We start from the raw sequence: 15,680 nt of genomic DNA, 5'->3' as shown, positions 1-15,680 counted from the left end.
ATGCATTTGAGACCCTTATCAGCTCCTGGCACAAGGTAACACCGCCATACAGCAGCTGTTAGTCTTTGGTGGTCATTGAACTCTTGTGACATCCCAGCACTCTATTAGGTGAGGTTGTAAATGAAGAGTGCTCTAAAATGTAATGTCTCCTTCAATGAAACCATTGGAAAGATTGGTTTAAGTAATACATTTAGCAAGCAGTATTACTCAGAGTGTAATCAACTCTTGAATTGTGTAGTATAGGCTGGATATCATAGAAATTCAGAGGAGTGGGATCACCTCCAAACTATGAAAATAAGCTAAAGTTTAGGTCGGTTGTGATAGAGATTAGAAAGCCTTGCTAGGATTATGTACAATGCTTTCCAGAGGCTGTAGAGGAGGTTAGGCAGTCACATAGATTCAGGTTTGAATCGTAGCTCTGCCACTTACTAGCCATTTGATCTTGAGAAATTTTAACTCCTAACCTGGGTCTTCTCATAGTTATAATAAGCATGATTTTCATCATGTAGAATAAAAAGGATTCAATAAGATAATGTATATAAGACTCTCAACAAAGTATCCAGCCCATAGTTAGCACTTCAGGAATTATAGTTATTTAAATAGTTTATAGTGAGAAGAGATTAGAAATAGAATACCAGATTGGAAGAAGCAATCCAGGTGTGATTTGTCAAAGGCCTGAAAACTAAAGTCGTACCAATGGAGATGACGTGACTGGTTTTGAAGGAAGTATGGCCAAGACTTGGGGGTTGATTAGGCACAGAAAACTGAACCACACACAGTTGTCCTCCCAGAGTCACCCACTGAGTCCCTGAGTGACCTGCAGTTAAACTTTTTTCTTAGCCCATTGAACCATGTTGCTTTTCAATAATGTGAAAGTGTCACTTTATTTCTCACACTTTGGCCCAATCCCACTCTTTGCTTTGAGAGGCTTCCTGAAAGCCTTGGCCAGAATGAGAATCCCCTCCCTTTTACCCACCATTAAAGACCAGAAAAACTTTATTTCATTGAGTCAGTGCTTTCCAGTGAAGAGTATCCTGGAAACCCTGCACATTGTGGAAACTATGAGGCACATCCTATGGACCAGGGCTTATTTCTACAGGCAAGGAGGGTATTGGTTTCCCGGGAGAGCTTGTTAACAGACTCAAATGCAGCTGAAGTGGCTATAGTGTTTACTCCAAAGGAAGGAGAATGTGGTTCACTGTGGCATGTGGGAGGAGGAAAGAGATGTTGAAATCTGTTTGCAATCAAGTAGTCCAACGCCCCAGTGAGTGCTGGGGGATGGTGTGTTGCAGCCTTTGCTGTGGGTGAAGAAACCACACCTGACAGCGAAGACTAGGCTGTAGCAGGCTGTTAGGGGAACATCAGGGGTTTACTGATTCCAAGAGAAGTAACCCACTGTCTAATGGCAGGAGGATTGGACTGAAGACATATGTCCTTGGTGTTTGCTTCCCTAAGGGATGAGATACACTCTGGAAGTCATCTTAGGGAAAATACACTAAGAAATCTGGTCTTTGTTCCTATGGTAACAAAGTGAGTTCATAGAGCTGCTCCTGCCTAGCAGTCTGTGTCAGGTGCAGATGGGACAAGCATGGTTCTCTAATAATCACCTGCACCTCTGCTGCACTGTAAACAGCAGATGTGGGCGCAGAGTGAGAAGAGAGGCAAGCTGCATGGGATGTCAGGTGGGGAAGAAGAAGGCAGAGGGCGCCTTCATCTGTTAGAGGGGGAAGGGGATCAGGACAGATGCAGGACAGACCTGTTTTTCAGCCATGCTGCCAGAAGACTTTTGTATAGCAAGTCAGAACACGGGCCCTGGACTCAGACAGCCTTTAGCCCACCCTGGCATTATTATAAGCCAAAGAGGCTATGGATAAACTGTCATGAAAATGTCTGGAAAGTAGTTAATTTTAATTATTTTCCAAATATATAATTCAACACTTTTAGGAAGGAGATGAGGAGAGAATCAAAGTGAAGAACAGAGCATCACAGCTCCAAACAAAAGCAGAGCTATTCAGCCTGAACAGCTAGAGGAAAGGAAGTGGAATCATTTGGCTGTTGCAATGTAGTGATTACTTTTAGGTTCAGTTTGTTGGTTAGGCTGCCCTAGATTTATATTTCCCCTTAAACAAGTCAGTCTGCATACATGATAAATACTTGTAGGCTGAACCTACAGTTGCCTCAGTAGAAATTCAGTGTGTTGACACCAAGACAGTTTTTACTGTCTGCTGTGTGCAGTGCTGTGACTCAGTGCTGTGAGGAAACAAATGCTTCAGTTGATTCCTCTTCTCAAGGAATTTAGAGTTGCTGTTCTTTTGCTGTGAAGAAACTGCTTAAAAAAGAAGTGAGTCAAATTTCCAAAGAAACAATTACTCTTGCCTTTTTTTATAAAGAAAATACTATTGAGTTAAAAATAGAGATATTATTAAAATAAAATGTGGCTTTCATATATGGACTGTTATTTATTTGCCAGTAAAATAGGATGGACAAACTAGATCAGAAATCCTCTCTGGAAATGGAGGGCAGGGACTGTGTAACTGCTTTTTTCTTGTAAAGAAGGTTGGACACTTGCAAATAAAAAGTTAGGAAATGACTTTTGTCAAAAAATTGTGAAGTGGTAGCTTAGAGACATTTTAATGCCTATTCACCTTTTAAGTAAAGGTAATCTATTTCTAGCAGTAGCGTTTGATCACTTTTTATGAAATCTAGTATAAGTGGTTAGAATAAGTTTGGAACTGGATTTGCTGACCACTGGAGTCACCCCCTGTCTCGATGCCTCATGTAAAACATCCATCCATTGCTGCTTTGCCTGTGGCTCCTGACGGGGGATCAGAAACTAACCTCACTGACCTGTGGACCCGTCCTCTCCATTGGACCCTTCCTCCCTGGCAGCCCAGATTGCTTCGGTGGTTGGTGGTCCCCGGCTTTTCTTCTACTGTAACATTTTATTGATTCTTTTATTTATTTGTTTACTTATTTTGAGAGTACATTTATTAAAGCTGGGGATAGTGAAAAAAGAAAGGCTTAGGATAGAGGAAGCTACGAGAGAGAGATTGCGGGGCTGCTGTGGCTCTCTAAAGACCTTATAGAAAAGAAGTGAGCCTAGGTGGGGCTGCTGTTGGCTCACTGGGAAGTGAAAGTCACAGTGGCTCAGTGGTTGAGCATTGACCTATGAACCAGGAGGTCATGGTTCAGTTCGCATGCTCAGGTTACAGGCTCGATCCCCAGTAGGGGGCGTGCAGGAGGCAGCCAATCAATGATTCTCTCTCATCCTTGATGTTTCTATCTCTTTCTCCCTCTCCCTTCCTCTCTGAAATTAATAAAAAATATATTAAAAAGAAAAAAGAAAGTCACAGTAAAGAAATAAGCCAAGCTAGGGCTGCTGAAAAGTCAGGAAAGGGGGCCTTCGAGACAAGTTCAGAGGGTTCGCCTGGAATGGGCTGCCACTGCCCATTACTCCCGGGTTGCAAGTCTCGTGGGGACCCTAAGAGTTTAGGAGAGGAAAGGCATGGGCATGCTCCCGAAAGGGAGAGCGCACTTACCTTAACATTTTAGAAAGGTATTAAAGAAAATGACTAAATATTTAGAGCTTTTGGCAAAATCAAATAGGAGTAATTGGCTACAGGTAAACTTTCATGTGAGGACTTGGGTAGCTGCCCTCCCCGTCACTGCCTGTGAAACTCCACACTAAAAGCATGTGTCCGGAGTGCATAAGAGTGGACAGGGCATCACCTTTGATAGTCATAGAAATAAGATTGTTGTAAACTGTGATTAAAAACTGGGAATGAGCAGTGGCCGAGGTAACCTGTAAACAAAAATCCTGTTTCCACATAAACAGTTCTCATCTGCAGCTTCCTTCTCCACACAGCTGCAGCTTTTTAAAAAAAACATACTTTTTAGCTTCCCATGAAGTCTCAGGTCAGAGTGTTAACACTGTAAAATAGGATGTTGGTATTATTTGACACAAGTTTTTTAGAAAAATATTAACAATAAAGAATCTAGGCACTAAATAGTACTTCATTTCACTATCTCTGATACTTACGAAGTACTTTGAAATTAAAATTTGCCGTGTGGTTTGTACAGAATAGCCTTAGTAGTAATTCCGGATCAAGGCTCCCCTGGGGCTCTAAATTCATGTTACAGATACTGTGGAGTGACTGGCTGGGGAGCATCAGTTCACCAAGAACTGTGTTTCAGCATAAAGGATTGTCTTAGCTTTTACATGGGCTGCATGTAAACTCTGTATTTTGTTCAGCTTTTTGCTCAACCTCAATTATATCCCAAAGTTGTTTATGAAGGAAATAAATTTGAAATATATAATCATAACCTTGAACTAAGTCAAAAGGGAAAAGTCAGCACTTCGGAATTTAATTTATTAATTTTAATAAACGTCAAAGAATATGTGGGGTCAATACAATGTCAGGTGACAAAAGCAGGCTATACAACTGTATACAGTATGATTCTGATTATTATCTGTTTAAAGTTGTGTTTAAGATGAGAAGGAAATACTATTATCTCTGTATAGTTTAAATTTTTTTATACTTAATGAAACTTTTACAAGTTTTTACATGTATTTTATTATTTTGTTAATCCTCATGCAAGGATATTTTTCCATTGAATTTTAGAGAGAGTAAAAAGGAGGGGGAGAGATAGAGAGAGAAAAACATCGATGTGAGAGAGACACATTGATTGGTTGCCTCCTGCACACACTCAGGGCCAAGGAACAAGCCTGCAACCAATGTACATGCCCTTGACCAGAATTGAACCCATGAATGACCCCTTCAGTCCGAGGGCGGACATTCTATTCACTGAACCAAACCAGCTAGGGCTTACATGTATTTTATTATTAGAAAAAAATAACTTTTAAACACATAAAGACATAAAAGTTAGAAAAAGTAACAAGAAGAGAATTTTCTTTTTAATGAGACTTTTCTGTTCATTCAGTTTCTTTTACTGCTTCCTAGAATCCTTTTAGTGACCAAGAAGTCTTCCCCAGGGGGGATGTTACAGTTGCTTTACTTGTCTGCTGACTTTCTTAGACAAAAGTAACATTATGATACATGTTGCTTTGCCCACAGTCATCATGTTTACCTTAATCAGTCCACAGCCCCTCGCCCATCCCCACCTCCAGCTTGTAATTGTGACTGTCATAGTTCCGGCAAAGTCTGCAGCCTCAGAACAAAGCTGAGTCAACTGACTCATTTGGTGTCAAACCCATGACTTTGTCCACCTCTGCTAAACTAAATGACACCACCTCCTCTTAATATGCCTACTTTCCATACTTCCTCAGTAACGTGCGAAGTGGTACCTGATACTTTCCCAGGAGAGGTGCAAAATTTATCCCCCCCCCACCACACACACACACACACACACACACACACATTTTAACATCTCTGAAATATGGATGATAAATTATAGTCTTACTTTTACAATTGTCAGGAATTTCTCTTTTCTTTCTTAATGACACATAAAATAATAACATTATATAGTTTACTAGAGGCCCGGTGCACAAAAATTTGTGCACTCGGGGGGGAAGGGGGGGTCCCTCAGCCCGGCCTGTGCCCTCTCGCAATCTGGGACCCCTCGGGAGATAACGCCCTGCTGGCTTAGACCTGCTCCCGGGTGGCAGAGGGCAGGCCCAATCCCTAGGTGCAGCCCCTGGTCGGGCTCAGGGCAGGGCCAATTGGGGAGTTGGGGCGCCGCCCCCTGTCATGCACAGAACAGGGCGATCGGGAGGTTGCGATGCCACCCTCAGTCACGCTCAGGGTAGGGCCGATTGGGGGGTTGGGGCACCGTCCCCTGTCATACTCAAGGCAGGGTCGATGGGGAGATTGCGGCGCCACCCCCTGTCATGCACAGAGCAGGGCCAATCAGGGGGTTGGGGTGCTGCCCCCTGTCATGCACAGAGCAGGGCCAATCAGGGGGTTGAGGCGCTGCCCCCTGTCACGCACAGAGCAGGGTCGATCAGGGGGTCGGGGAGCTCCCCCCTGTCACGCACAGAGCAGGGCCCATCAGGGGGTTGAGGAGCTCCCCCCTGTCACTCACAGAGTAGGGCCAATAGGGGAGTTGGGGCACCGCCCCCTGTCACACACAGAGCAGGGCGGACCAGGGTGTTGGGGCACCTCCCTCTATCACCCACAGAGCAGGGCCGATCAGGGGGTTGGGGCGCCGCCACTCTCACACTCAGGGCAGGGCCAATGGGGAGGTTATGGCTCTACCCCGTCACACACAGAGCAGGGCCCGTGGGGGGCAGGTGGTTGGGGTGTCGCACCCTGTCACACACAGAGCAGGGCCGAACAGGGGGTTGGGGCACTGTACCCTGTCACACACAGAGCTGCAGGGCGATCAGGGGGTTGGGGAGCTCCCCCCTATCAGGCACAGAGCAGGGCTGATCAGGGGGTGGGGCGCCTTCCCCTGTCACAAACAGAGGAGGGCCGATAGGGAGGTTGTGGCCCCGCCCCCTGTCACACACAGAGCCGCAGGGCGATCAGGGGGTTTGGGCGCTGCCCCCTGTCACGCTGATCCCGGTGCTGGGAGGCCTCTCGGCTCCACTGATCCCGGTGCTGGGAGGCATATTACCCTTTTACTATATAGGGTAGAGGCCTGGTGCATGGGTGGGGGCTGGCTGGTTTGCCCTGAAGGGTGTCCTGGATCAGGTTGGGGGTCCCCACTGGGGTGCCTGGCCAGCCTGGGTGAGGGGATGATGACTGTTTGCAGCTGGTCACACACCCTTCAGGGTGGGGGTTCCCACTGGGGTGCCTGGCCAGTCTGGGTGAGGGGCTGAGGGCTGTTTTCAGGCTGGCGGGTGACTGAAGCTCCCAACCTCTCCTTTTTTCTTTTTCTTTTTTATTCTGGGCCAGCTTTAGCTCTGAGGCTCCAGCTCTTAGGCCTCCGCTGCTGAAAGCAGGTTTCTGGCCTTTGTTTACCTTCTGTATTTGAAACAATGTTGCAATCCTGCTGGCTGAAGCCCAGTGACTAAAGCAGGTTTCTGGGGTTTTGTTTAGCTTCTATATTTGTAACACAGTTGCTTAGAGTTGCAGCTCAGAGGCCAGCAGCAGCAGGCGGGAAACGTTGGAGTCCTCCGTCACTGAAGCAAACAAGCCTCATGTTCGCTTCCAGCTGCCTGACTGCCGGCCGCCATCTTGGCTGGCAGTTAATTTGCATATCGCCCTGATTAGCCAATGGGTAGGGTAGCGGTCGTACGCTAATTACCATGTTTCTCTTTTTTTTTTTTTTTTTAAATATATTTTATTGATTTTTTTACAGAGAGGAAGGGAGAGGGATAGAGAGCTAGAAACATCGATGAGAGAGAAACATCGACCAGCTGCCTCCTGCACACCCCCTACTGGGGATGTGCACGCAACCAAGGTACATGCCCCCGACCGGAATCGAACCCGGGACCCCTCAGTCCGCAGGCCAACGCTCTATCCACTGAGCCAAACCGGTTAGGGCCATGTTTCTCTTTTATTAGATAGGATAGCATCATAGAATAAATAAAAGTGGGTATGCATAGAGTAAAAGCATATAGCAAGGAAAAGAAAAATGGGACACACTGCTAGAATAGAGCTCACTATAAACATGGTTAATATCTATTGTACAGAGTGTTTGTTTTGCAATGAAGGGAGGTTTATTATTTTATTGTGTTTCTAGAGTCAAGGAGTTTGGGCTTTTAGTGATCATTTAAAATTTTAAGTCTTAATTTAGCACTGCCTGCATGTACAGTGAGACAAAGGGAAGAGTTGGATTTTGCAGAATAGTAGTTAACTATTACTTTGTATTTAAAATCATGGATATAAGCCAAATTGTTATTATTTAATATTAATTGAATAGCAAATCCAGGTTGCTGACTCCTCAGATTATTATTTATTCTTGGCTACAAAAGGGCAGTTTCAGGTGATTATCTGTCTTGTGTTACTGTAAAGAGAGAAGAAAAAAAGGAAACCTTGTGATTGACAACCAAAATGGTTTTTCCATTGTGAATATGGATCAGAGCTCCACTTGGCTCACAAGCACTCAGTCGCTATCGATAAAGAGACTTACAATGCGTGCTTTCTGTCCTCAAACACCCATTTCCTAGGTTTAAAGAAACTCTCACAGTAGCTTTAGAAATACTGTAGGTAAGACTTGGGGTTTCTCTGGCTCTTTATTATCATTTAAAAATTACTCTGGCTCTGTCCAGTAGCGGTGGAATCGTGTGCCTGCTGGTAGGCTCACAACACGGAGTCGTGGAGAGTCCAAGGAAGGGTGGTTTCTCTAGCTGCAGTGCTGTGCCTTTATTCAACCCACACCCCCTCTCCTGTTCTGTACCCGCAGTGAAGCTGCCGCCCATGCTGTCGCCACACTGGCCGAAGCCACCTTGCAAGGCGGGGGACAGATCGTCCTGTCGGGGGAAACCGCAGCAGCCGTTGGAGCACTTACTGGCGTCCAAGATGCTAATGGTGAGAGAGCATAAATATTTCATTCAATTTCTTCCTTGTTTCCACTTAAACCTTCATGACATGACTGACAAACCCTTCAGAAAGAGGTTGAGCTTTGATTTGAGCTTTTCTCTAGTGGTAGGCCATTGATGCCTCAGAAAAGTCTAGGAGCCCCTGATTCTTTTCACCAGTGGGAGACTTGGGGTTTCGTGGGGCAGGGTGGTGGGGAGCCATGGTAGTGGTTACCTAACTGAATTGCTTATTTGAGAAGCGACTGTTTTGCTATGATAGGACTTGCTGAGAGGTACTTTACAATCTGCTGTCCTGTGGGAGAGATCAGTGGCCTTTCCTATAGCAGAGACTCTCCATGGCGCGTGCATCGTGGCTGGTGCAATGCGCTCTCTGGAGAAAGGTGCCACCATCTCACACGGCGGCAGCAGTAGGCTATGCTGGAGGTGCCTTTCCGGGTGGTGCTGAGGTTCTGCCTCCTGTTAATGTGGCCTCACCAAGGACCTGGATTTAGCCAATAGCATCCTGCCACCCTGCCCTTCTTTCCCAGCTCTTTGACTTCCAGGATATTGATTATTTTCTGAATAAATGAAAGGGATAACGTTCATAGAAATATGGCAGCAAAAATGTACAACTCCAGCCCAGCTCTTCAGATCCACTTTCACAGGCTCTGGGCGTCAGTTACCAAGATGGGCTGCCCAGGGAAGTGCCACAGGAGTCTGGGTCTAAGAGGAGGACCAGCCCTGTTGTGTGAGACAATATGTGATTGTTTATTAGGCTTTTGTTTTAAATTCTATATAATCAGGTTAAGCAGGTCAGATTAGGTGCCCTGTGGTGCTTTTTCAGTTGCTGTTGGCAGACAGTACGATGTTAATTTCGAACAGAGTGGTTAGACATGTCTATAAGATGCTCTGTGGTTTGTGTATTTGTTGTTAAAGTCCTGGAAAGAGGATGGATAATAACATACATTTGTTTAGGCAGAAAGTTCCTTTTTTTTTTTTTTTTTTAATTGGTTTAGTCCAGTGATGGCGAACCTTTTGAACTCGGCGTATCAGCATTTTGAAAAACCCTAACTTAACTCTGGTGCCGTGTCACATAGAAATTTTTTGATATTTGCAACCATAGTAAATCAAAGATTTATATTTTTGATATTTATTTTATATATTTAAATGCCATTTAACAAAGAAAAATCAACCAAAAAAATGAGTTCGCATGTCACCTCTGACACGCGTGTCATAGGTTCGCCATCACTGGACCTCCACAAAGACAGTAATACTGCTGTGGAAGACCAAGTGAGGAGAAAACCCGATATATTTATTTACAATTCCCAGGCAGAAAGTTCCTTAATGGCATTAGTGGCTGAAAAATGTCCCTGGCACTTTTTTTAGGGTAGTCCCTAAGAATTGAATAAGATTTTAGTTAGAAAAGTCTTTGAAGGAAGAATGATTCTGTGTCCTCCTTTGGAAGTGGGAAGAAGAAAGTACTTCTGTATCCCAGAGTAGAATAGCATAGGAGTCCTGGCTGATGTGGCTCAGTGGGTTGAGCGTTGTTCCGTTATTCCGTGCACCAAGAGGTCACGGTTAGATTCCCACAGGTTAGATTCCCTCATTGCGGTTAGATTCCTGCATTGCGCATTGTGGGGCCCCACCCCCTGTAGGGGGCTTGCAGGAGGCAGCCATAGATGTTTTTTTTTCTCTCTCTCTCTCCCTCCCTGCCTCTCTCTAAAATCAGTAAAAACAGTCGTGGCCAATATTTGTCAGTGGTTAGTGCTCGGCCCACACATTTAAGGATCCAGGTTCAATTCTTAGTCAAGCGCAGGGTACCTGGGCTGCCAGAGGAAACTGGTGTATCTCTATCATCAATGTGTCTCTATCATATCGATGTTACTTTTTTTTTCCTCTCTCTTTCTGTCCTCCCTCCCTCCCTCCCTCCCTCCCCCATGCCTCACTCTCTCTAAAAGTCAATAGACAAAATATCTTCAGGTGAGAACTAACAAATAAATAACTAAAAACATATTTTTAAAAAAGAATAACATAGGAAATATAAACAGCCATTGTGGCTTCTAAGAATCATTTATTTAAAAAAACAAAGAAATATCAAATGCTAAGTTATAGCCTGCTTTTTCTATAGGTCTAGGGGCTTCCCTGAACTAACCCAAATAGAGACAGAGATGATCTTGGTGAGAACCTATAGGATAAAGGGCATCTCATAGCCACGTATGTTTACGGTGAAAAGGAGTATAGATAGAATGAAGGCAAACCTGCTTTAACCAGAATCCTGCTTGCTTTTCTCTGTTCCTCATCTGAGTCCTAACCCACCTTAAATGAAAGGGAAGATGTCTAGCTATGTGACATTCTTTTGAAGTACAGATGCTGTTATTCCCTGTAGAACTGCTAAGACTGCTGCTCTGTGTGGATTTGATAAGAGACTTTGTTATGCCTTCTAATGTAATGGTCTTGACCTGTGTGGGTGAGGAGAACAGACTGCTTTATAGTTCTGAACTCCTCCCAGCCTCACCTTTCGATGGACCCTCTGAGTCTCTCTCTAGTCAAGTAGACCTGTTCAGCCATGCAGTGAAGTTAAACCACACCCACTACTATTGATTCCTGGAAGCTGCCTCTTCAGTAGCTTTGGGTTGTGTGAATCAGTTGTGTTGATTTTATGTTGTTGGCTACATTTGTGATAAGAGAAAATTCTGGTCTAATCCTAAAAGCCAGTGGTTCCCCAAAGCAGGCCATCCCCAGTTTGTGACTGCCCGCATGTGCTGAACTCAGACTTGGCAGTTGGAATTATTACCTTCTCCAAGCAGTTTTTTTATATCAAATGTGACCATTGAGCTGTGCCTCATCCCAGCAATTTTAAGTGGAGATTGATTATTTTGTTTTTCCTTTGGGTATCCAAAGAATGACTCATATTGGATATGATCCAAATAATTCTGATGCTCCTCCGTCTGCTAATATTTTCACCCATAGTGCTGCAGCATTTACCCTGGGACTGGAACTATAGAAGCTCTCTTTTCATTATTCTTTCAGATTATGTCCTGTTACCAACATTTGTCACTTCTGTGATGACTAGCTTAAGGAGTCTACCAGCAGACCAAGGGTACTATCAGGGAGAGTTTATTAACAGGAAGCACCAGAACAAGGTGCTGTTTGAAACAGATACCACTGGGGAGCAATACACCTCAGGTTCCCAAATAGGGCTTAAGTAAAAATCCTACTAGCAGATGACTCTTCTAAGGGCAATTTGGATATTGTTCAGGCCCGAGACAGAAATTTTTCAGCATCTTCTCGGATGGAACTAGAGGGGATGGAGAACCATTACTAGAATGTATGGAACTTGATGGAGTACAATACCCAGTGAGAGATGGCTGGGGCAGTGCGGATATGAAAGCAGTGTCCGGTAGGACAGTGGTTTTCAAGTTAAAGATCATGACCCATGCATAGCAGAAGTTTAAATTCCAGGTCACTGGGACAGAGCTCACAGAAACCTTGTGCCCTGAAGACCTCCCCTTTTTTTCTGGACCCTACCCCATCCCAACTCTAAAGGGGCTACTCAGGCACTGGTATTACTTTATTTCATTTATGTTCTCCCTTTTTTAGTTGCAGTAAATGGGTCTTTGATCTCTCAGGATGGAGTTTCATGGTAGGTTCAATTTAAAGATTTTCACAGGTGCCTTTCTTTTCGTTGAGATGCAGATGAAATTACCTTTGGCTGGGAAAGGACTCTGGATGAGTTCCTTCCTTTATTATTTTTTTTAACACAGTTATTTCTTCCTTTTCCCTCCCTAACATACCTTAATATAAGAAGTCATACAACTTTTAAATTGCCCATTGGTTTCCCCTCACTCTACTCCTCTGTAGCCTAGAACCCCTATGCTGCTGTACTCCAGGACCACACGGGTGTGCTCACACAGGGTTGAAGAGCTCTTTGAGTGATATTCACCTTCCACCCAGCCTTGCTATCCACTGTTCGTAATCCTCAGGGACCAGATCCTGTTATTTTCTCTTCCTATTTTAGCAAAAATAATGAAAAATAAGAATTATACTGGCACTTGGCCACCTCAGAAGTACTCTTCTGTCTAAGATCTTATGGCAGATTCATGCAGCTATCCTTCATTCCTAAAAGCCAGGTGGGGGGTAAAAACAGATAACTGAAGTTCTTAGTTAATCAACAAAATTAATGGCAGTCATCTGCTTCAACTATTGTCCCATCAGCCTCTTACCAGAGCTGCTAAGAAAGTTCAGCCTTTTTTTTTTAATGGCCGACACTTTCTCTAAAGTTGCCACAAGAAAAAAGGGGGCATAGCATTTGTTTGTTTAGGGGGTTGTTTTTATTTTTATTTTTGGCCCTGATTATAAAAATCATCTATAATCCCACTATAGAGAATAACATTTTGAGTTTTCAAAATATGGCCTCCTCTCACCCCCATTCATAAAAAATTTTAACCTAATTAGGATCATGTTGGTACTCATTTTGAAAATATTTTGTTGTTGTTTTTGTTAATCCTCACTGGAGGCTATTTTTCCATTGATTTTTGGATAGAATGGAAGGGAGGGGAGAGACAGAGAAATATTGATGTGAGAGGGACACATTGATTGGTTGCCTCCTACACCTGCACCAACCAGGGCCAGAGATGAGCCTGCAACCAAGGTACGTTCCCTTGATCAGAATTGAACCTGGGACCCTTCAGTCTGCAGGCCGATGCTCTATCCACTGAGCCAAACGAGCTAGGGCAAAATCTTTCCTTTTTTGGTGGTTGATGTTTATTTTACTTGTTTTTAAATTATCTTTCATTTACAGTTGACATACAATATTATATTAATTTGAGGTATACACCCCAGTGATTAGACTTTATGTAACACTAGAGGCCCAGCACAGGATTAAATCGTGCAGGTAGGGTCCCTAGGCCTAGCCTCCTGCCTTCAGGGTCATCTTCTGCCTGTTCGCCAGTCCCCAGGCCGAAAGCCGCCTCCGCCACCCGCCGGGCTGTCAGGCCTTTGGGATCACCAGTTCATCCCCAGCTGTCCTGGGGCTCAGGCCTGCGGGAAAGCGGGCGCCTGGAGACTTTACTCCCATGCGCGTGCGCTGGGCTGGCCGCTGATGGAATGCGCTGCCTGCTGGGGACTGCTCATGCGGGTGCTGCTACCGCCACTGCTGCTGGGGCTTGAGGTGCTGACAGAGGCTGTGGGACACACCCATGACCTACCCGTCCCAGCATGACGCCTCTTGGCCTATTATTATGATACTAAGTGATCATCCTGATAAATCTCCTCCTCCTCCTCCTATTTCTCTCCCTCTTCCTCCTCCTCCTCCTCTTTTTCCCTTTAACATTTCATGTAATACTGGTTTTGTAGTGGTGAACTCCTAGCTGGATACTCTAAAAGCTGCACCACCACCAAACTGTGATCTTGGGCAAGCAAATTAACCACCTTGAGCCTTAACTGTAAAATTAGGATGATAGTTCCATGCTCATAAGATAATTGTGAACATTAAACAAAATGATTCCTGTAAAGTGCTTAGCATAGTGCTGGGCACATAGACACAGGTAAACATGACATTATTATCAGCTGTCAGCACAAATTTCTTCTCCATCGTTCTCCCAAATGAGTAAGTTGAACAGGGCACACAGCACTGTTGCAAACCCTGCTTTCCTGTCTTTAGGACAGATGCAAATACTTTATGCAAGTGAAGCGTTAGTGCTCAGAGGTGAGTACTATAAAAATGGGAATAGATCAGAAGCCCTTTCTGTAACCTTGAATGAAAGAACCTTGACTGAAGGTGACATTGTTTTTGTTTTGTTTGTTTTTAAATATATTTTTATTGATTTCAGAGAGGAAGGGAGAGGGAAAGAGAGAGAGAGAAACATCAATGATGAGAGCATCATTGGTCGGCTGCCTCTTGCACACACCCTACTGGGGATCGGCCCGCAACCTGGGCATGTGCCTTGATTGGAATTGAACCCGGGACCCCTCAGTCCGCAGGCCAACGCTCTGTCCACTGAGCCAAACCGGCTAGGGCAGAAGGTGACATTGTTTAATGGCTCCTGGATTTGACTATATCACACTTCTTGGGCAAGGACTGCTGTTCCCTTCCAGCACATAGTTTGCAGTAGTTAGTACAGCCTTGTTACTGTTAATGGCATAATCTCTCTACAGATCTTACAACTGCATTGTATTTTAACTTCCATCATGACAGGTGACTTTCTTCATGTTCCCCTTATCACCGCCACCATCATCCATTATTACTTCCTACATGTTTTCCTCTTCTAGCTCCTCTTTAAAATGAAGAGATGAAATGCCAGTCCTCATCTTGATACACTGTAAAATACACCTCTCATTCTTTCTTTTTCTGTGTTCTTCATTCTCTGGACACATTAGTATATGGACTTGTTTCCAGAAGGGCCAGTGGAAATGTAAATGTTAAATTAAATTTAGGAAATATGTCAATGTTGCTCCCCAAAAGGGTACATTAAATCACTTTATGCCTCAGTATTTTAATTAAAGTTTAAATAAAGATTTATTGTAAGTGCATTTTCAGTCATTGTAAGCATAATAATAGCTTTAAAAGATGGTGTACTCTTTGATACTATGTTGCTATTTGTACCTTTAATCCAAAAACAAACAAACGATGAGTTCAGTGCCTCCAGGATTTGAAGCAGGCAGGCCCCTAAATATCAGTATTTTGTGTGAGCAGTGAGTCTCAGGCTGCAGGTCTGGGTTTTTGGACCACCCTCTGTAAGTTAAGTGCCCTCTTTTCTACTGATAGGGAGGCCCTACGGGAAGCTAAGACTCTAGGATGATGTCACCCATGCTGAGGCCTTGCTCGGTCCGTAAGAAAAAGCAAATGAAGATTCCTCTGTCTTACAACTGATTCCCCTTTGGAATCATACGTCTTTTTATTTATTTTTATTGATTTATTTTGGAGAGAGAGAGAGAGAAACATCGATCGGCTGCCTCCCACACTTGCCCTGACAGGGAATCAAATCTGCAACCTGGGCATGTGCCCTGACTGGAATCTAACCCACCACCTTTTGGTGTACGGGCCAATGCTCCAGCCAGCTGAGCCACACTGGCCAGGCAGGAAACACGCCTTCTTTGCAGACAGGGTTTTCCCACTTAAGTCAGCTAACTGTTCTCTTAAGATGAATAGTTTTCATTCTGGGAAACATATTGGTGGATGTCATACCAGGAAATAACTTCAATTTCGCTCTATTTTTGCCTTTTGACTATAAGTGTTGTACATAATTATTTTTCT

At 44.2% G+C, this 15,680-nt stretch overlaps 1 protein-coding gene across 9 annotated transcripts in view; it reads left to right on the top strand.

The window, feature by feature from the left end:
- The window catches only part of NRF1 (nuclear respiratory factor 1), a 132,126-nt gene that overhangs the window by 99,279 nt on the left and 17,167 nt on the right, over nucleotides 1-15,680 (top strand). For all 9 annotated transcript variants that reach the window (XM_036328707.1, XM_036328710.1, XM_036328714.1 and 6 more), the window contains one exon: nucleotides 8,311-8,435. In XM_036328707.1, the coding sequence (XP_036184600.1) occupies nucleotides 8,311-8,435 (125 nt within the window). The remainder of the gene's footprint in view (nucleotides 1-8,310; nucleotides 8,436-15,680) is intronic.

Source organism: Myotis myotis, unplaced genomic scaffold, assembly GCF_014108235.1.
Source record: "Myotis myotis isolate mMyoMyo1 unplaced genomic scaffold, mMyoMyo1.p scaffold_m19_p_11, whole genome shotgun sequence".
NCBI lineage: Eukaryota > Metazoa > Chordata > Mammalia > Chiroptera > Vespertilionidae > Myotis > Myotis myotis.
The sequence above is the reverse complement of the archived record's forward strand: the minus strand, read 5'-3'. Positions and strand labels throughout refer to the sequence as shown.